Source organism: Tamandua tetradactyla, chromosome 13 (genome assembly GCF_023851605.1).
Source record: "Tamandua tetradactyla isolate mTamTet1 chromosome 13, mTamTet1.pri, whole genome shotgun sequence".
Classification (NCBI taxonomy): Eukaryota; Metazoa; Chordata; class Mammalia; order Pilosa; family Myrmecophagidae; genus Tamandua; species Tamandua tetradactyla.
Window position 1 is genome coordinate 20,451,209 of NC_135339.1, and position 21,463 is coordinate 20,472,671.

The window sequence follows — 21,463 nt, forward strand, 5'->3', positions numbered from 1 at the left end:
TCTAGTGTCGCTTGGCCCAGGGAGGCCAAGGTAGTGTCAGGAGGCGGTGCCCGGAGGAGGGGTTTGGTGGTGAGTGCCCAGAGGGAGCTCTGGGAAGGAGGCACCTGGGGTGCACCAAGCAGGGCTGAGCACCTTGAGGAGAATGTGAGTCCATTGCCCAAGACCCCTGTGGACCACCGGATAGAGCTACATGGAGTGAGGGACACAAATGCCCAGCCACCAGTCACCCACTGGCTCAGTCCTCACCTTCTCCAGAACATCTCACCTAGTTTCCACTCCTTCACTTAAGGGATGTAGGGGAACTGGACAAAGTGCAGAGAAGAGCCCAGAGGGAAGGGAATCAATCTTTATAAGGAAAGATGAACAGAGCTTGAGTTTAGCCCAGAAAGAAGGCCAGTGGGTGATTTATATTAAATATTCCAAGATTAACACACACACACAGCATATCTCTTTCAGGAAACGCACCACACAGTAAAGCAGAAACAGTCTGGGGTGAGCATAAACGAATTTCTGAAACAATGAGGTACCATCTATTGAGCACTTGCTGTGTACCTGACCCTTTGTACCCCTTAGTGCAGCCTTCACATGACCACTGGGGAAACTAGGTCCATAGTTTACTAATTTATCCAAAGGTCACACAGAAGTAAATGGGGGCACTGAACCCAAAGCCCTTTCTCTTGCCTCTCTACCTTGCTCCCACTATCTACCCAAGCTTCCTATCCCCAGATTAAAATCCAGAATGGATTTCTGGGGGGTCTTGGAACCCCCAAACCTAATTTCTTAAAAATTAGGGGACCTAACATTTCTCGGCATATTCTCGGCACTGTATCTATGACACATTTTCTAACTTGATAATTCTTTTAAAAATTGGAAATACAATTCAAACACACAAACAGCAGATGCCTTTGTACCTACCACAATTAAACAAATGTTTGTATTTTGCCTGACTTGCTTCAAATCAAATCTCTCTTTCTGCAAAATACTCTCTCCGTAAATTGCTCTCTATAAAATACTTTCAATATAGTTAAAGCCCCACGTCCCACTCCTTCCACCTATCTCCCTTCATGATTATCCACGGAATTAATACATAACATCCTGTGATTATTTGAATAATTTTACTTTGTTAGTATGTATCTATAAACAATATATACTATTAAATATATTTATATAAAGGGTATCATGCTACAAGTATATTTTGGCAACTTGTTTCACCTCAATATTATGTTTCCAAATTTAGGACTTGTTCTTTATTTCAACCATTGTATAGTATCCCATTATTTGAATAAATCACATTATATTTCCCAGCTACCCTAATGAGAGGTCATTGAGCTGATTCTGATTTTTTCTTATTAGCACAGCACTGCAGGGAACATCCTACCACACATCTCCTTGGGTGCAGTACAGGTGTCTTTTTAGGGCTGACACCCAGAAGAAAAACTGCTGGAGTGCAGGTTTCTCTTCTAACAAGTACTGATGAAATGGAGAACCTGTTATCAATTTACAATTCCACTAGAAATGCATAAGCATTACTCTTTCTGCACATCCTTGGCAAAACCTGGTGGTGTTACTTACTATTTTTTTTCCAGAATGATGGGCATGAAGTGGTATTTCATTATGTTTCATTTTGTCCTTCCCTAACTAATGATGAGTATCTTCTGTATTTCTTCAGGAAGAAAACACATAGCCCCCACCTGGTGGTGGGGGGAGAAGAAGATCTAGTTTTCTATGCAGTTATCTCTTGGCACTATGGGGTCTTCAGAGCCCATAAATGATTTGGTTTTCCTCTGTGTGGGGCTGCCTAACTCAAAGAAGTCAGCAGTAATGAGTTTTAATCCATGTCCATGATCAAGCTAAGCTCTGTAATGGCGGCAAAAAGAATAAGATAAGGTCCTTATCTTCAAAGAACTTACAACATTGTAGTGAATAAAGGCCTACACACACACACACACACACACACACACACACACACACACACACAAGCAATACAAGGATAAGTGTCAAAGAAATAATGCAGACAACTAGATTATAATTTGTTTGAGGGCAAGAACTGAGTTTTGCCTCCAGCTTGTGCTTCCAACATTATGGCTCATGGTGAGACCTCAGCAAAGCTTTGTTAAATAAGCAAATGAAGCGTTATATGCTTGTTTGAGTCATTTGATGAGAATGGATTGGGGCAGTTGATGGCAGGTTTCATGACAGGAATGGGATGAGAGTCTGGGCATTATACAAAGGGCAGGATTTGTTTATATTGAGTTAGGGTAGGGAGAGTAGAGTTTCAGAACATCTCCAAGAAGGAATATCAACATCTGGAGTTTACACCAACAATATCTCCTCCCCAAAGCATAGAAGAGTTGAAATAGTACTTGTAGTTAGAGCTAATACCTATTAAAAGTCTTTGCTGCCTACCAACCACATAATGAGTGCACAGCAAATATTATTACATTTCATCATTGCAACAACCTTAAGAAGGAGATACAATTATTATCCCTAGTTGGGGGGGACTTGGAGATTAATGTAAATGGATTGCCCTTGGCCCCCGGGTTGTCAGTGGCAAAGCCAGGATTTTAACACAGATTTCTCTCCCTTTGAAGCCACGTTCTTAATTTCCATCTCATACTGCCACCCTTGCAACTTCACCATGAAACGGCTACTAAAGAAACCATATACCCCCAAACCAAACAGAGCCAAAGTCAAACTGGCTTCACTTCAGGTATGGGCCCCTAGCAAGAGAGAGCCAATTCTTGACAAAACAAGCCAGTTTTGTTAAGGCAGCCGTGAGAGGCAACCACGCCTGGGTTCCCACTTTATGAAAGGGCTGCTCTGAGCCCAGAGACATTTCCCCACATGAAGGAAATACTCAGCAGGAGCAGATGCTCCACTGTCCCCATGTACCTCATGACCTTCCTGTCCACAGTGCTCAGCTTATTTTCCATTGCCAACCCTACCAGGGACGATGCTGAAAAGCTGTGTCAATTGCTTCTTTGTCTGAGGGAAGGGCATTTATCGTTTGCTGTTCTAAATCTGAAAGCATCATAACCAACCCGTGGGCGTTGGCTCACATTACACTCTGTAATTTCAGTTAGTGAGTTAATGGGAAAGATGCATTAACATTCTGTTTGTGGTTTAAAATACATATTTACACAGTTTGACTTTTCATATCCCCAAACTTATAATTTATCCATCATTACGGTCCCTATTCTCTACTCTTAAATATTAACTGTCCTCATTTAGGTGATGAAAGATGGGAAGGCAAGCTGTGGCTGTTCTGTGCAGATGGAAAGCTGATCATCTCAAGGCAGAGCGTGTACTCTGGCCCGGTGGTTGTGGAAGGAAAAGGCTCTGGCCGAAATCTCAGAGTTAATGGGTTCATGGAGAGCTGTCACCTCCAAACATAACAGACAAGGATGAATGAGCTGGAGACTTGCATCAATTCTTCCATTTTATGTTTGGGGACTGTAGAGCCACGACTCTGACTGTGCATTCCAGAAGCTCTGATTCCCACCAAAAGTGACTGCTGAGGATTCCAGGACACTGGTAAACTTCCTACTTAATCCTTTTATTTGTTTTACTGTAAAATGTGTTCATTTTCTACTGGCACATTTAGCTTCTCCAACTCCTTAAATCACAGAAGATTTCTCCGTATTCCTGTTGATAATCAAGGGGAGGATATACTGACTTTGGAGTTAGAAAAGACCTGGGTTCACAAATACATTCTAGAGTATTTTGAGCACAAAATTTTAAAAAGTATTTGCAAAGTCCCCTTGAGGGACTGGGATGGGGTGGGGGGAATGTGGATCTATTAAACTTTCCCACCTTGGGAAATCCTGATATTCTCTCAGGCACTAAGGCCCCCCAATTTAATAAGCCTTGATCTTGAGACTTGCCTTTATGAAACTTATTTCTGTCATGGTAAAACTAGGCCTACATGCAATTTCGCCTAAGAGTCACCCACAGAGAGCCTCTTTTGTTGCTCAGATGTGGCCTCTCTTCTTGTGCCAACTCCACAAATAAATTCACTACCTTCCTGCCTACATGGGACACACCTCCCAGGGGTGTAAGTCTCCCTGGCAATGTGGGACATGGCTCCCAGGGATAAGTCCAGCCCTGGCATCGTGGAATTGAGAATGACGAAAAGGGGGAAGAGAAATGGAATTAAATAAAGTTTCAGTGGCTAAGAGATATCAAATGAGTTGAGAGATCATTCTGGAGGTTACTCTAATGCAAGATGTAGCCAGATATTTCAAACCACCAGAGTATGCCATGTCCTCACCAACAGTATTCCTGAAAATCCTAGGGAGTGCACTGGGCTCTATCTAAGTCTCTATAAAGGTTTTTCTTAGAAAGTTTATTTTCTCAGCAACTTAAAGTCCTCCAGATTGATCCTAGGCCAGGTAAGTCCTGAAACCCAGAGGTACCAGTCTCTCCAAGAACCACAATAACCAGGTTCATTCCTTTACCCCATAAGGTCAACATCCCTTTCCGGCATGAAGAAGTTAAAATGGACATTGTCCAGATATCCTTAAAGACTGAGAGAAAGATCAAACGAGAGGAAGGTGGTATAACTAAGAAACTGGGATTTAACAAATGACTGGGAATACTGACTCATATAGATATTGCTTTTTAGAGTCTAGCATTCTAGAACAGCCAGAAGGAAATAACTGAAGATGCTGAACTGCAATCCACTAGCCCTAATCTTGGATAATGATTGCACAACTATAGTGCAAAAAAAAAAAAAAAGAAAAGAAAAGACAGTTGCTTGTGTTTGTATGAATCTACTTCTGCATGTTTTGTTTTGTTCTACTAATATATATGTGTATATGTCAATACTACACTGCCTTAATTAAACTACCTCTGTTGTAAGTCTTAAAACTGGGCAGATTGCAATACTAGCGGTTAATAAGAAGGAAGGGTTTGGGATGGGATGTTTGGGGTTTTCTTTTTTCTTTTAATTTCTTTGTCTGGAGTGATACAAATGTTCTAAAAGTGACCATGGAGATGAATAAACAACTATGTGATGATACTGTGAACCACTGATTGTATACTTTGGATGGATTGCATGGGGTATGAAGATAGCTCAATAAAAACACATAAAAATTAAACAAAAAAGAAAAAACCTAGGTTGAAATCACAGTGCTACCTACTGCTTACCAGCTGTAGGAACTTTGGTGATTAACTGAAATGCTCAGAATCTCAGTGATTTTCATTGTAACAGGAGGAAGGTAAAGGCTGCCTCATAGACAAAGGCCAGTGTTTGTAGGGTACACTGTGCCACGGCACAACACCCTACACATTACATCTCATTTAGTTCTACCACCATCCTGTATAACAAAAGGCAACGAGAGTGTCTTTCTCATCGCCAGCTCTAGTGTCTTGTCCGGTGACTTCCACATGTGGGAACTGAAGTATTTGCTACATGCTGAATCAATTGCAGGGACAGGAGAACTGTCATGCTCAAACTAATCAGGATAACTAGGAATTTATCTGGAAAGGAAGTTAAAAATCTGAAAAAAAAAATACCATCAGAATCAAGAGAATCACAAAGAGGATATATAATGAGAAAACATTTGTTCACCCTGTCCTAGAAGATGGTGACAGGAACTTGAAGCTTGAGTGAAGGAATATTTTGTGAGATGCTGGATGAACTATTGTTATTAACCTTGTAAACACATTGTCCCAGAGTCACTACAGGGTGAAATGACCAATATAATCCAAAAAGGCTTAAAGAAACTCACCCCTAAAGAGCTGATTGGCCATTTAAAAAGTAAATAAAAGGGTAATACGTTGGGTGCCCACCAAACTTCCCTTTTGAGGACCTGCACATCTCCTCAGTCTGGCTTCCCATTTAGATATTCTGTGCCAGCTCCTCATTCACATTCAACTCCCATGGGACCTTCCTTCTTGTTGGCAACCAATCAGATCCTCTCCCTTAAAGTTTCAAGCTGTGATCCCTTCAAAGAGTAGAACATATTTTAATAGATCCCTCCTAGACAGAAACGAACCCCTACCAAATCATAGGAACAAAGCTTGCCACAGAAGGGGGAGCTAGCGTGTGGATGGAGCAACTCATCTCCCGGGTCATGTCCGCATCCCAGAGATACAAGGAGACCAGAGGAGGTGCTGGGTGGAGGGGCCTCTGCTGTGACCTTTCCTATTCCCATCCTCTGCTAGGATACCATGGCGACGGATTGCTCTCCTCACCACCAAGCTTAGATGCCACTATTGGGCAGTTCTGATTCTTAGAGAGTTCTTTCTGTATTTTCAGATCTTGGGGAAATCAAAACCTATGCTCATCAAGCAATGGTGTAATCACTGCTGATTTATCGTTTCTCTTCTTTGGGGCCTTTGGCTCATCTGTTCTATTTCAGGCCTCTAGAACTGAACAATAGACACTGATGCCCTCTTCCACTTGAAGCCCTGCAAATACGTGAACACAGTCCCTCTGGCATCCCCCTAAGTTCTTTCTCCTTCAGGCTAAACATCCCTGGCTCCTTATAGAGTTGCTCTGATGACCTGGTTTTAAGAGTCTCCAATCATCCTCCAAGGTGATCATGTGCGACTGACCTTTCAGGGAACATTGGAATTTCTGTTCCCCTTAGTATAATCACCAGGATGGGGTATGGGGAATTATAAAGAACATGAGAGCATAAAATTAGTGTCAGAGCATCTAGAAACCTTATGGATAACCCATTCCCCACAGGTCTGTGAGTGATCCGAAGGTCACAGAGCAAGTAGCCAGGCCCTGCACTTCTTAGACCATTGCAAGTAGTTCTGCTCTACACTGTTTCCCATGATGAAGGTTGCTAGTATCTCACCCCAGCTATAACACGGGCATCCCTATGTAATTCCTCCACCTGACAGTAGGGTGCGCTGGTACACCAATGCACCCCGCCAGCCAGCTCTGAATCTCCGCCAGGGCTGGGGATGATTTACGGGGTCTGGGAGATGATTTTCCAAGAAAACACTCCATATAATTGGTCTTTGGTCTATCTCCTCGGTGGTGATTTATTTGTCCAGGATAAGCCAAAGAACATCTCTCCCCAACTCTGCAAAGCCTCCAGTCCCTGGCCCTCAAAGTTCAGCAAGTTTCTGGCCAGAGAATGTTCTTCCTCTCCACCCACTCAGCCTTTTTTTCTGTGGTTTGCAATCTCATTTGCTAAATATACTAAGATGCCCTGTACACAGCGGTCTGCAGTTTCAGAGTGTGCCTGACTTCCTTTGGCTAGCAGCATCATTCATAAATCATTGGGCTGGCAGCTGCCATCCATATATATCCATGACCTACCAGGACTGAAAGCTCAAGTTCTCCCAGAGTAATGCCTTTTTCATTCAAGACCCTCCATGAGAGTGAAAACTTCTTCCCCTCACCCTCCTGACCCCATACACAGAGAAGTACTTAGCCCTGGGCTAGGCACAGAGAAGGGACTCCGTAAACACTTACTGAATTGAAAGTTTTAAAATATTCAGGGAGTAGCTTTAAAGTTGGCTGTTTATTTATGAACGTTCACTGACAATAATAGGCCTAAGCTAAATTACCCTGAGTGCAAACCCAGATGACCAGTATAAGGAAGCACATTCTGGATGAAAGAAGCCAGGGCTTGTTGAAGAACCAAGCAGTGAAAAGTTTCCCAGTCTTGCAAATAGCTTTAGGCCTTTACCAGTCTATAGCCACCTTTTACCAACCTCAATGACACAGCCATCCCCAAGCAGCCCCTGAAGGATTTCCTGAAATGTAAGGAATCCTAATGCCCAGAGAGAAAAAAGGTAAAAAATGTAGGTTGCCTGAAGCAAGACTCTTACACAAAGGTTTGGAGGGAGGCTTCAATTAAACTTACCCCACGTGGCACACCCCCCTGCAGCAAAGTGCTCTGAACTCAGGAAGTGCCAGGGCCTTCCTGGAAGAATGGGAGGGTGGAGCTAGAAGAAAATAGGAATATGTATTTATTGGCCCCCAATAGGGAAAATCAGCTTAATACAGATCAAAGGCAGTCTTCCAACTCGAAGAGAGTAAAATGTGAAGCCTGAGGATGAGGAGGAGGAATTGGGGGTAGATGGGTGGAAGGAGTCAGTGGCCCGACCCTCACGGGTGGGAACAGCTGCTGAGGGCAGATGCTTCTGTGTGTCAAACATCACTCTGCCTGCAGGCTACCTTCAGGTGGAATCCTTTATGGGGAAGAGGAGGAAGCTGGGGTCCCTGGGAAAGATGGCAGCTGCTGGAGTTACATGGAAATGAACACCTGGAGCAGACTCTTTCCCTGCAGACAGAAGGAGTTTCCATATGGGATTGTCCTCCCGTGCCTGTCCCAGAAAGCCCAACACCTCATAGCCAGATGGAGGGTGGCAGGACAGAGAGCTGGTCTGCAAGGGCACAGGGTCACTGAGAGAAAGCAAAATTTCACCATCCCCATGGGGGTGGGGGGCCATGGGGCAATAAAGTGGCCCGTACCTCTATCCAAGACCTATCCAGGCTATCCTTTGTGAGTGAATGGGGCGAGCAGACTTGAACTTGGCTCAGGAAAGAAGCTTTCTCCTTCCAGCTGCTCCAGGGGACTGCTGGAAAATACAGCATGAGATTGCATTACCAATTTCTGTGGGCCTAACACAATGAAAACCCGCATCTAATTTGCTGTCCACTATCCCCCAGGTCCCCTTCAGCATTTACTGCTTTCCAAATATCTTCTTCCCATTGAATATCTGTGTTTCAGATGATTTGTCCCCAGATGTATTAGGAAGCATTTACTGCAGCTGAATCTCATCTAGTGACTTCCTGTCCATATGCCTGACAGCTCCAGGTCCCTTTATGTCACATCTCCACACTGGGGGAGGGTGTGTGTATGTGTGGGGGGGGTTGTAATACCTCTCCATTTAGGGCAATACATAGACATGATTAGCAAATTCTTTACAACCTGTTCAAGGTTATTAACAAGGATGCAGAACACAAGTGACACCACAGTTCCTGCGGCACCCCAAGGCTACCAGGTCACATCATGTGTCTCCGTCCAATGCCGCTAGGGAGTGGTCCACTCAGCACAATGAAAGAGCCTACGCCGAGTTTCTTTAATCATGAAAAAGGCAAATGGATCTTGGGGCCACTGGAACGAAAATGACCTTGAGCCAGGACCTGTGAGAGGTGGATTCCAGTCCCTACCCTGCTATTAACAAGCTCTATGACCTTACCTGAACCACTTTTCCTTTATTCTTTTGGTCAGGGGTGGGTACATGGGCTATTAGAGTTCATAGAAGATGTAAGGAAGACATTAGTAATTCTAATAATAATAATCTAACAGTAGCTAATTTTTAATGAGGTACTACTATGAGCCAGATACTTTACATATATTATTTCCAACCTTCACCATAAACCCATGAGGTTAAGTTTTATAATTTATATTTTACAGGGGAGAAAACTGAACTGAGAGGGTTTAGAGGTCATGGTGGTTAAAGGCTGTGTTACCAACTGATACCTTCTAATGTAAAAATACATGATGTCCCTGCGCAGCCCTCTGAGAGACATGCCGAGGTAATTTCTCTGGTGGGATTCAAGTCAAGGGTCCCTCTTCCACAAAGCTTTCATTTTCCCCAGCTGCCATGGGATCTGGGGGTCTCTCAGCTCATAGATGCAGCATGGGAGCCGACTACGCACCCAACACTCTGCAAGACAGCAGGCTGCAGCAATGAGAGATTCAGGGCCTTCTGAGAAGCTCACTGCAGAATCTAGTGTTTCTCATATTATTCAGGAAAATAGGTGTTACTGGGGAAGATTCCATTGTTAAATGAGTTGGGAAATGCAGGATTAAACAAGGCTAAACCAACTTCTTCCCCACAAGATTCCCTGGAATCTTTTATGACTTCCCAATTGCGTTGGAGAGTTCCAAAAGACAGATGTCAGGGGACACAGCACTTCACACCTTATTTAATTGTAGGATCCTTTAAGGCACAGCATGCACAGTCCTCCACGGACCAGACTCAGGGACTAGTGCATCCCAAAGCACTCAGCCTCCAGCAAGCTCTGGTTACCCCTGGATTCCTCCACCATGGAGGTCCAGACTCATCCATGGGCTCAGGAACTGTACTGCCCAGTAGGTCAAATGACTCTGCATGTTTATGACCTCAGTAGTAAGCTCAAAGAAGTCAGAAAAGGTGTTTGATGCATCCTCCCCAACCACAAGGCTTCACTTTCATGTATTTATTCCCCTTCCCCTTTAGCCCACTTTGATTCCTCTTCTTACCATACACATCCATTCCCCTGCTAAAATGAGTCCCTAGAAAATACATTTGTGGTTTTGCTTGTATACATTTAATTTAAATGATATTGTCTATGTATTTTATTTTGTTTCTTGGTTTTTTAATGGTTTTTTTTTTTAAGATATAGCCTACGGTGTCACATGTCCACCGAATCCTTGCTTCTAACTGCTGCACAATACCTGATGGCAGACATCCACCACTCTGCATAGCCACTCTCCCAGTGATGGGTCCCCAACATGCCCTCAGCTCTCCACCACCACCTCCTCAGACATACCCTCTCTATGGTTCTATGCAAGAATGCCCTTAGATATCTATCTTAGAGTGGAATTCTGTGTCGGGGGTATAGAACTGCTAATCTGACTCTTTAGGGCCAGTCTGCTCTCTGGAATTGCTCTATTCCCACCAGCATCACATGAGAGTTCCTCTTATAATCCCATATCCCACCACACTTGCAGTTATCTGCTTTTGAAATGGTCTAATAAGTAAAAAGCGATAATTTATTTTCTATTAATTTGTATTTCTCTGAATTTTAATGATTTTGATCTCATTCAGCTTTGTTCCCTGTTAACTACTCAGTACGCATTTGTTAAACTAACTCTAATGAGTGATGCAAATATAATGGAAAATGTTGGACAGGTTTTCTTTGTGTCACAGATGCAAAGGCTGCCTGGCCCTGGCTTAGCCCACCAGAAATTCATGTGCAAATTCACCAACCATTTAGGAGACAAATGCTTGTCATCCTGGACTGCTTCCCCTAAAGTAACAGGCGAAGAAGGCCAGGCCTAGGGAAAAGCACACTGCAAATCCCTGCGAGGGCAGGTTAGTGGTTGGTGCCTGAAAGATTGAGATCTGGAAATGCAAGCAGCCTTCTCACTCCCACACTTCAACAGTATGAAGTCACTGAATTGTTTAAGTAATAAGTGTTGATATCTGTTAAATTTGAGCCAAACAAAGCAGAAATCGATACAATGGAAAGGGTAATATCTATCTTACACAAAAAGTATAAATAACTATATATGTAAATATATAGGAACTTTATCTGTGTACATCTGGGCAAGCACTCACGTGTTGACATATGCATTCTTCATATACAGATATGTTTGTGTAGATAATTCTTCTCTCCTCCAAATAAATCACAGGTCTAATTTCTAAGTTGTATTCACTTTCATTCCTTCTCTCAGATTCAAAACAGCAGAATATTCCTTGTATAGGTCGATTTTCTTTGGCCTCATCTTAGGCAATTAGTAAGTTTTGAAAGAAAATGAAAGCATCACACATTAATCAAATGTATGTGTGCATAAAACATACAGTCACAGACTGTATATAAGATATATGTCTAATATCATATCCACAAAATACCACTGGCAACCTAATCAGCGAAACTTTTATACAAACAAGGACAAACGGTAAGCGTGAATGCCACTACCTGGAGGCTGATACAAAATCTAATGTCAAATGCACTGGGAAACATAACGGTGTCACTAAGGCCATTTCAGATATTTCTCTTTCAATTTTGTTTTCCTCCCTGCCCTCAGTAAGGAAGTCCTTCATGAAGCTGCTACTAGGAGCCTAGCTCCTACAGCTATGTGTCGCATCACGTGTCAGGTACGAAGACACAGCTCACCTTCAGAAGAGCGACCACTAACCTGCTAATTTAAAGCCTACACAGACACCGACACATCATGGGCCTCTGGGAGAGGCATGGGCTTCTGACCGAACAGGCTGGTCTACTCTCTGAGTTATGCAGATGAGACAAATGGTGCCCTGGGCACACTCATCCACATATCGGTCTGAATTACCTAGTAAATCACAACTGCAGTAGCTAATAACAGTCATAAAGCCTTTTGAGTTTTACAAGGTGTTTATAATGGGCAACTCACTATGATTTATATGAAAAACATGAGTCAGCTCCCAAGACAGAGCTGATATGTGGACAGTGGCCTTGTGGTGTGACCTCTAGCAAGCATCCAAATAAATCGCAGAGTTTCTCACTGGCCCTGGGCTGCCTGCCATCTCGTACACACACTCGTAGAACTGAAGGCTGGCACATGCCAGATCTTCCCTGGCGAGCGGTCCTGAGGAAGACAGTAACCATCTCAACATCTTCTCAGCGCAGAAGATGACAAGCCTTAGGGACAAACCCTAAGCTTGGCTCTAGGAAGTACAGCAGAAAATGTATTAGATACATTCCCTGCACTCCTGAATGAGAAAACAAGACACACACACACAAGTGTTAGAAAACATAAGATGGTTTGGAAGTAGGGTGTAGTTAAAGGATCTGGGAATTACTGAGGTCACAAGTTTTGTGGAGGCTTCATGGATATAGAATCTGAAGTCATGCTTTGAGGGATAAGAAGGGTTTATGAGAGGGGTAGGTGTTAGGAATGATATTCCCTAGAAGGAACATAAGTGGATGAAAATACTGGGTTAAGGAATAATGACGGCACATATATTTTGAAAGAAAAGGAGGAGGAAGAAGAGTAGAAAGAAGAGGTTGAGATCTAGGCTGACCTTGCTGCACAAAAAAATACACTGAGGAGGAACAAGAACTGAGATCAGCAATCACCATACTAAACTCAGGGCTGGCATCAAATCTATCAGAGCAGGTACCCCAAAGAGAAGGCTCTGGGCCATGGAGTTTACACATTCCTGCCAGGTAAGGACCAACCAAACTAAAAGAGATAGGCAAGATAAAGCCAGCTGCTTTTCCCTCACTCTTAACATCATGAAAACTGATACCAGATGGCTTCGCCCCACCTTTTTTTTTTTTTAAAGGAGCAAAAATTCTATCTCAATGATTACAAATGATTTTAAACTTGAGTCGTGGTCTGTCCTCTGTGCCCTCTGATGTCCTGGGAGAAAATAGTGTTCTCACTTTGCTTGTTTCCTTACTTCCTTTCCAAGTTCTCAGGTCCTTCTTTCCAGTTCCCATATTTTACTGACAAGACTTTCTTTTTCTAAGGGAATATCCTTCTTCTTGGGGTCCATCTCATTTGGGACCCAAAGCCTCATGCCAAACTGCCCCAATTCACTGGGGACTTCACTTCTGAAGGCCACTTAAAACTCCATACAAAGCCTCTCATGCATCTGAAGAGACCCAATACCCTGGGAGGGACTGTATCCTGTCCCCAAGGAGACCACATGGGTAGCTCTGGGGCAGCAGGAGCCACAGATGGGGCCATCCATCCCAAAGCACATATAACTGCAAGCCAAACCCTCTATTATTCTTCCTTCCAAAGCCAAAGCAAAAGTCAAAATTAATTTAAAAAGCAGTTTGAGAATTTCGTCCGTCCAGCTCTATTAGTCAGAATAGGATTAACAAAAAGGCAATAAGAGCAGAAGGTATGTAGGTCAGGTTATTTAAAATATTCAATCTTTGGCATCCATACACTTTATGAGGTACCCAGAGCAGGACATATTTGTAGGCACCCAGGCACTGTAGAAGAAGTCAATACAGAAACATAAAGCAAAGAAGCCAGTCCATCTTCTTTTAATAAAGTGCCTCCTACAAAAGTTGAGGCTATGTTTTGATTGCCTTCATAAACTGAAATCTTCCAAGCAGCCTGATACACTCAGTAAGTATCAGATGGATGCATGATGGATGAATGCACTGTGGGAGGAAGAACTGAAAACTGAGGCTTGGAGTTAGATAAACACCTTTAAAATGGGTGTAACAGAAACTTTCTCCAAAGGGACAAAGCTGAGATTCCTTTTTGGCTATGTGATGGAATATGAAGAGAGGGAGATACAGTACTTCTACACATGAACTCTCTCATGTTCTTGACAAATGTCCTAAATTACCTAGTGCTGGTTTTCTTTTTCCCCATCAATGTCAGCCCCAATAAGAATCCAAAGGGCTTGGACATGCTGGTGTCTCCCTCTTCCCATTATGGATTGCCTTTGCTTAAACAGCCCACCCAAGGGTTATAATTAGAGGGGGGAAGGATAGATAGAAGTGAAAGTACAGGCTCCATATACCCGGACCAAGTATTCCAGCATGATGTGAGAAGTAATATGAAAAATTTTATTTTATAGCCTGATAACATTAACTTTGGACATGTGGGATTTCATTTTCATGGCTTGTCTGGCAATGTTTCCAGTCTTGAGGCTTCATGCATGTAACTTTCCATCTGAACCTCTGGATGACAATGCCATCCCTACTTGATGGAACTAAAGTATTCTATTTCCTGAAAAGCAGAGGATCTTGGGTAGTGTCTTTTGCCTTCACCATTCCAAATTATCTTTTCTAACAGACTCCAGAAGAATTCTAATTTTGGAACTCAAATGATAAGATCACATAAATAAATGGCAATCTTCCAGTAAAGACTGAGAAACTATGACCTCGAGAATTTTACTTCCTCCTAGAGTGATCATGTCCCAATTGAGAAGAGATCTGTCTCAGTACACTTTAAAAATATGAATACTTTTCCTTCCCAGTGCTCATGGACAGCATAAATCGCCATTAGCCATGACAAAGACAGATAACCTGCCTATAAGACAGAGATAGAAAAAGGGCTGAATGTGCTGTCTTTTGCCCTGTGGTTTGAAGATCTCCAGCTGTCTGAAGTGTATCTCAAACTTTCACCCTGCTAGAAAGCTTGTTTTGAATTAAAATGAAATGAAACATCAATTTTCTCTCAAAAGAACTTCCGGTCACCCTGAGTTCTAAGTATGAGGGCCTGGCCTGCCCTGAAGCTCAGGCAGGGTCAGAGGAACAGGGACATATAAATGTGCTCATCCTCACCCACCCTTCCTCTTTGGCCCTCCCTTTCCTTCCCAGCCCATGGTTTGGGCGGGAACTTCTGGCCCTGAGGTCCTCTTCTATGGTGTACCAATCAAGCACCGGAGGTTTGAAGATGTGAGTTTCTCTAGGCTAGCTGTTCAGGAATAGGCATGATCCTAAGGCTGTATCAAAAGTGGGAAAGTAGCCTACATAATGGAGCACAGAGTAAAGGAAACCTTGGCCTCAAAGTGGGAGGAGTCAATATAGTTTCGGTTAGGCAGATTCACAAGCCTGACCAAATCACCTGGCTTTTCTTTCAACCACAAGATATAGTGCTATTTGAAAATAGAACACAAAACTGTAGCAACGGGCCTCTGAAAAATGGGAGAACACTCTAGAAGGTGTGAACTGGCCTGAATTCCATGGCAGCCCCTCTGAAGGGGCTGCTTTGGCTATTCTGTACATTTTCAGTACAGGGACAAGGTGTCTTGCTGACAACTCAGGCTCTCCTTTCCTGATTCATGTCTGTTCATCCTGAGCCCAGAAATTTTCAAAATGGTCAAACTACATATAATGCAACTGTAAAGCACTAAGTCAAGAGGAGATCTGAGCACTAAGCTCATTTTCATTTCTTGCTGGAATCCTCAGAGAATCCTACAACTTCTTGGAGTTTCCTTATTTGTAAAATGAGAAACTACCTATTGTGCCTTTTTCTTCTCGGGAAGATCAGATGAGGTCAGGCATATGACCATGCCTTCCCAAATTAACAACTTACCACCTTTAGTACTCGTACATGATATTAAAAAGAAAATAAGGACAATAACAACAAAAAAGTTAGCTCCCCCAGAATCCCAGGAGCTGGCCAGTCCAGGTAGGGCAGCTGGACCCACACTTACCCCAAATGGCTGAGGGTCCACGCACATGTCCAGAACACAAGACACAAGGGAGGCCCTCAGAGATCATCTAGAGTTCTTCATCCATTTATAGCTGATGAATCTTAGCTCTAGAGAAAAAATAAGACTCGCCCAAGAGTCCAAGTTCAGTAAGCTGAATGCTAAAGGGAAACTAAATTGCAAGAGCTCAGTGTGGTGGAGGTTGACTCAATGCTTACAAAATTACTTACCTTTCTTTCGGGGCACCAGCTGAGCTGCATTTCCAAGACACAGAGTGTTTATGTGAATGGGTCACAGCCAATGGAATGTGAGCAAAGACAGTATGTGCTACCTCAAGACCAGGTCCAGAAATTGTCCTGCACAGTCCTGCACACTCTCCCCATTTCTCCATCCATTGGCTGAACCCAAGGAAGGATTCTTAGATCCAAGATGAAAGCAAAGCTACTCGATAGAAGGAGCCTACAGCCCCTGACTAACTGAGGAGAACAGATTATTCCCACTCTTTGCCCAGGAACCTTCCTTGGACTGAGACTTATTAAGCCACCAATATTTAGGGGCTGCTTGTTATAGCAGTCAGCCTCACAAACTAATATATTCAACCCATCAGCCAATACTCTTTGTATTACAAAATGAGGGTCAGTGAATTTCACCAAAGAGGAGAAGGAAAATGACAGATTACTACCAACTCCAAAGTCAATGAAAAATCCAGGCTCCCTGAAGAAAAAGGAGGGGAAAGTACTTCCCCTTCTTGGGGTACCAGCCATCTCAGTGAGCACAGCCCCCTAGAACCTTCTCTCACAGACTACCATGGGGCCCCTGTCCCCTCCTCCCTGTACAGTTTTGTAACAGGGAGGGGAGGTAGGGTACAGACGATAATGACCCCTTTCTTATTTAATCAGGCCATTTTTCTTCCCAATAAATGCATTTTTTTTGTCAGCTCAAATATTCTCCTTTGATAGAAACCTGAAAATAATTAGGCTTAATAGCTCTGCTGTGAATAATGCCTCACAAGGAGGTAGATGTTAACAGGAACCTTCCACTCTAAAACCAAGTCACCCTCTTGGCCCCCTCCCCCCAAAATGAAATATAACAAGAAAAAGATTATAGGTTTAGCACGACTTGGGAAGAAATGTGTATTTGAAATAAATGCATGAAATCCCTTAAAAACATCACACGCTGAAACTTCATATTTAGTTTGATTTGCTTTCCAAATCACACGGATTGCACAGTTGCATGCAATCTTTAAACAAGTACAACCCCTGAGAAGTGTGGATAGATTTAAGAGAAATAAAAGCAAGATCAGCCAGCTTGTAATCTTCTTTTCTCTTTTTCCTTCCCAAAGCTGCATTAAATTGCCTATTGAGAACAATAACATATTTGTGCTTTTATAGGTAGAATGATCGGTATTATGCAAAGATTTGGCTAACAGTCTAAAGGCACATTCATGATGATCGGGAATGCATGCTGTTCATAATTTTCAGGATACTCTAGGGAACCCGTAATTCCCTGGGAGTACAATTTAGCAGGTCAATGCATGCTTTGTGGAAGCTCCCACAGATACTAAGCCTGCCTTCTAGAACCACACCAACCGTCACCACTTTGGGAAGCCCATTCCCAAAGAGGGTTTTGGATATCCTGTGTCCTTTTTGACCTGTTTTCTCAGGCCTGTGTTGTTCCTCGAGCCTGCATAGATGCAATGACTCATCCAGAAAAGAGGGACAACTCAAGAAAAGGCACCTTGGCATTATTATACAGAGCCTGAAAACCGCCCACGTGCCTACACTCTATGACCAAATAATCCTATCCCAGGAGAATTACCTTAAGGAAATAACAAAGGAAAAATAAACACATGTCCCTAGCAGCGATTTATATATAAGTTTAAAAATCTAGAAACAGCGGGGATATGCTTAGGTAATTGATTAACACATATCAGTTTGATGGAGAATTGCAGAATCCATAAAAAGAATTAACGTGAGAGCTACAAAGCATCACAACAAAAATATTAAATAAAAATTGAGCACTGAAACCACATAAAACACATAGAAAGGGATAAGGTTTGGAAGGGAACAGCATAAAATGAAAAGTCAGAGAGTAGTGTATAGGGATTATAGTTCAAAGACTCCCTTTGTTAATTTCCCTTAATGGGATTATAACACTATTTTAAAAAACATATAAAAATAAAACAAAAAATGGTCCCTTGGCCTTTACTCTCTGATTACAACACGTGTCTGAGCCATGAGATTCAAAGGCCGGGCTCAAATATAGCTTACAATTCCCATTTTAGGAAGTTTAGGAGGTTTTCCTAAGAAGGTTTGTGGAGGGCATAGTAGCATGGACAAACACAAACAGGCCATATGGAGCCAGGCTGGCCATTTTATTTGAGATGCTAAAAAAGGAAATTTAAAGTAAGCATTCAAAATCATGGAGATTAGGAGGCCCTATTTCAAAACTACTCCACAGAGAGATTTGTTTACACATTCGCACACACGCACAGATGTGATGTAGGGCAGCTTACAAAGATAACTCCCATTCTCTATGAACCAGAGACCTAAAAGACAGGACAAAGCTGTACTGTACACCCTGTCTTCCATCTTTGGGAACTGCTAAGTGACTATAGCCACCAGCACAGCTCCCATGTCCCTAAAACACAATACGTCTATCATTTCTGACATACTCATGCCTTTGTGAGGCAAGGGACAATTTGTCCTCTGTGAAGCTTGCACCAATCTCTGGAGAAGTACTTTAGCTTTCCTAAGACTATCCTAGAATTATAAGCGAACATCACTGCAAGAAGGAACTGGAAGATCTAGCCCAAATCCCACCCCAGGCCCATTCCACCCAACCCACCACTCTTTTTTTTTTTTAAAGAAGGAAAAAAGAATTGCTTATTTTTGTTGAACACCTATTAGAGAGCAGGCTCTATGTCAGGTGTCATGTGTGCATTTGTTTCTCATTGTCATAACAAGCCTATGTGCTACCTCCATGACACCGACTGGAGAAATAAGCAAATGGAGTGACTTGCCCAAGGTCACACACCTTTGAGTGGTAAAGGGAATTAGAAGCCAAGTCTTTGGACTCCTCATCCAGGGCACTCAACAAAAAAGTGTTCTGCTTCTCCACCGTAAGGGGGACTCAGCATGAGCCAGTTTTGCGCAGGGGTTATAATTAGTTGTCTGGTCCCAGTTGCTTGCAGGGTAAACAATGTCTGATAAACCCACAATGCTGTAAGTATTTATTACATTGCAACCCAGCTGCCAACTGTCTAACCATTTTAATAAAAAGCTATTTTCTAAGGTTTATGTTTTATTGCATGTATGACTCCCTTATTGGTTAGCATTTTGGAGTTGTGGAAAAGGTTATGAATTTAGAAACTGGCTGCATTCATATCATATTTAAAACTTAATGCTATTTTATTAAAGACATATGGGCCTCCAAAGTACACATATTAAATGTCATGTAAGAAAAGTAGCAGTTTAAATCATGGTCAAATTCATTTTTGACGTGACTCCTGAGGCTTCCCAAGATCTGAACTATTTCTTTGTAAATCTGGCAGTTTAACCACACTCATAAATCACTTTCAAAGCATATTATTTCTTAATTTTACTGCATTAGAGAGCATTTGGCCTACACAGTGAACTGTTTGTACCAGTTATGTGAACAAAGTTGCACATTTAGTCATATACTGTGCAAAGGAACAGGAGAGAGAAAAAGCAAAGAAGGAAACGCTTTTCATTCTTCAGTCTGTTTTACTTACCCTATTCATTTTTACCTAAGCAAACACAATTCACAGTGTTCAGATTAGGCCTCTAATCTAAAAGCATTAGAGTTGCATGTTGGTATTGAGGCTTTACTGAACACAAGGAAGAAGACATAATGTTTTATTTAATCTTTCCAAAAACATCCCATGACTAAAAATTGAAATGAGAGCAGAAATTAGACTCTTGAAAAAAAAAAATTACATTGAACTATAACAGATTTTTCAAAAAATGTTGCTTCATGTAACACAGCTCTTACAGCTCTTGGTTGTTTTCTAATTATCCAGAGATCCAATATCTCAACCTTGAGTTTCAAAGCCCATCTAACAATGAGATAATATTCTTTGCATGTATGTAACCCACCCCCAGGTTTCACTCCCTAGTGCTCTCCGCTTTACTATTGGGCACTAGGTGGTTGACTCCAATGACAAATTCCAGGATCTAAACATCGGCCTTGATTTTGAGATTTGCCAAGGGAGTCGGAGGGGGATTAACAGAGTTGAGTCCGAGGTCACCCAAATGAAAGGGCTTAAGAGCTTATTTTTACACCAGGCATTCTTGACTCAAATCAGGCCCCGGGAGGAGACGCTTCTGCTCCACAGATCTGCACTCGGGGCTGTGGCACAAACGTCCTCCTACTCTCCTCATTGACTTTGGGACTTTCCCTGCCGTCCAGGCTCTGCAGACTCATCCTCCTCTCTGCCACCTTCTTTCCAAGCTCCCTCCTTCCACCATCACTATGAGAACAAAAAGGCCTTGGGCAGTATCTAGGGAGAACCCCAAATTCAGGGCCTGGGGCCTCTGCAGGATGAGCGATGCAAAGCATTTCTCCTCTCTTTCTATTCCCTTTTTTTGGGTGTTGTACTGGCATGACAGACATTTTTTCATAAAAGCCTTAGGAATATTCTGATGAAACGTAAATCCCAGAAAACTCAGTTAAGCCTCCAGGGATATAAGGGAAATACCCCTATTCAAGCCCAAATTGCCTTCCCTGTGCTCACTCACACGGATTGATGATGCCACAGCAGAGCCTCAAAGTTCTGAAATTACAATGACTGAGCACTTGCTGCCTCTGATTCTTTACACAAGACACAGTGTTAGCTCTTTATGCCCATCATCTCATTTAATCCTCCCAATGAATCTGGAAGGAGGCATTACATTCCCTGTTTTAACAGTGGAAAAACTGATGGCAGAAGGTAGAAGTCTAGCCTTTAATCGAAACCTGAACTTAATCCTGGAATTTGGAGTGGGCCTGACCTCCAAATGGAACAGCTAATCCGACTGGAGTCCATGCACAAATTAAGAATCATGGTTTTTCCATGGAATACAATAGCCACCATAAATTCAGATTTTAAACCTTCCCAAAAGAACAGCTGGAGGCAACTCCTTGAATCATTTTGAGAACAAAAGTAGAGGTTGGGCAGCAGGGAGGAATGAATAAAAATGGGCCAAATGAAACATGGGAGAGGTCACTGAGCTAGAGAGCCTCTGTGACAATTCAACATGCCAACAGAAAACAAGAGGTGATTCACTTTTGAATCTCATTCACCATCTGAAGTCTTCATGAAGCAGAAGCTCCACTTAAAATTTTCCACTTCAAAAAAAGAAAGAGATAAAAAGAGATACAGGTTTGGAGCCCAGACAGAGAGCATTCGCTGTCTGGTGAAAAGAAATAATGAGTTCTAATTCAGGTAATGTAGCTCAAAATTTACTGCCATATTTTAAAATGCACATGAAAAATAAAATTATCCTAAAATGTCCTTGGTGAAAAAGCTGAGAGTAATTGCTATCACTGACAATGGCACTGAACTTAGCTAAATTAACATCAAAGGAAGCCCCAATTACAGAGCATC

The 21,463-nt window shown here is 42.5% G+C and overlaps 1 protein-coding gene across 22 annotated transcripts in view; it reads right to left on the bottom strand.

The window, feature by feature from the left end:
* The window catches only part of LRMDA (leucine rich melanocyte differentiation associated), a 1,434,085-nt gene that overhangs the window by 539,558 nt on the left and 873,064 nt on the right, over positions 1-21,463 (bottom strand). The window contains exons 9-10 of one of the 22 annotated variants that reach the window (XR_013161455.1): positions 11,305-11,471; positions 8,455-8,550 (exon numbers count right to left, since the gene is read on the bottom strand). The exons of 20 other annotated variants lie outside the window; for them this stretch is intronic. Coding sequence is in view for 1 of the 2 variants with exons in the window: in XM_077124822.1 (XP_076980937.1) it covers positions 11,388-11,471 (84 nt within the window). In the remaining variant the exon portion in view is untranslated. Of the gene's footprint in view, positions 1-8,454; positions 8,551-8,572; positions 11,472-21,463 lie in introns of those variants that run through there. One more of the 22 variants, XM_077124822.1, reaches the window with a different exon arrangement.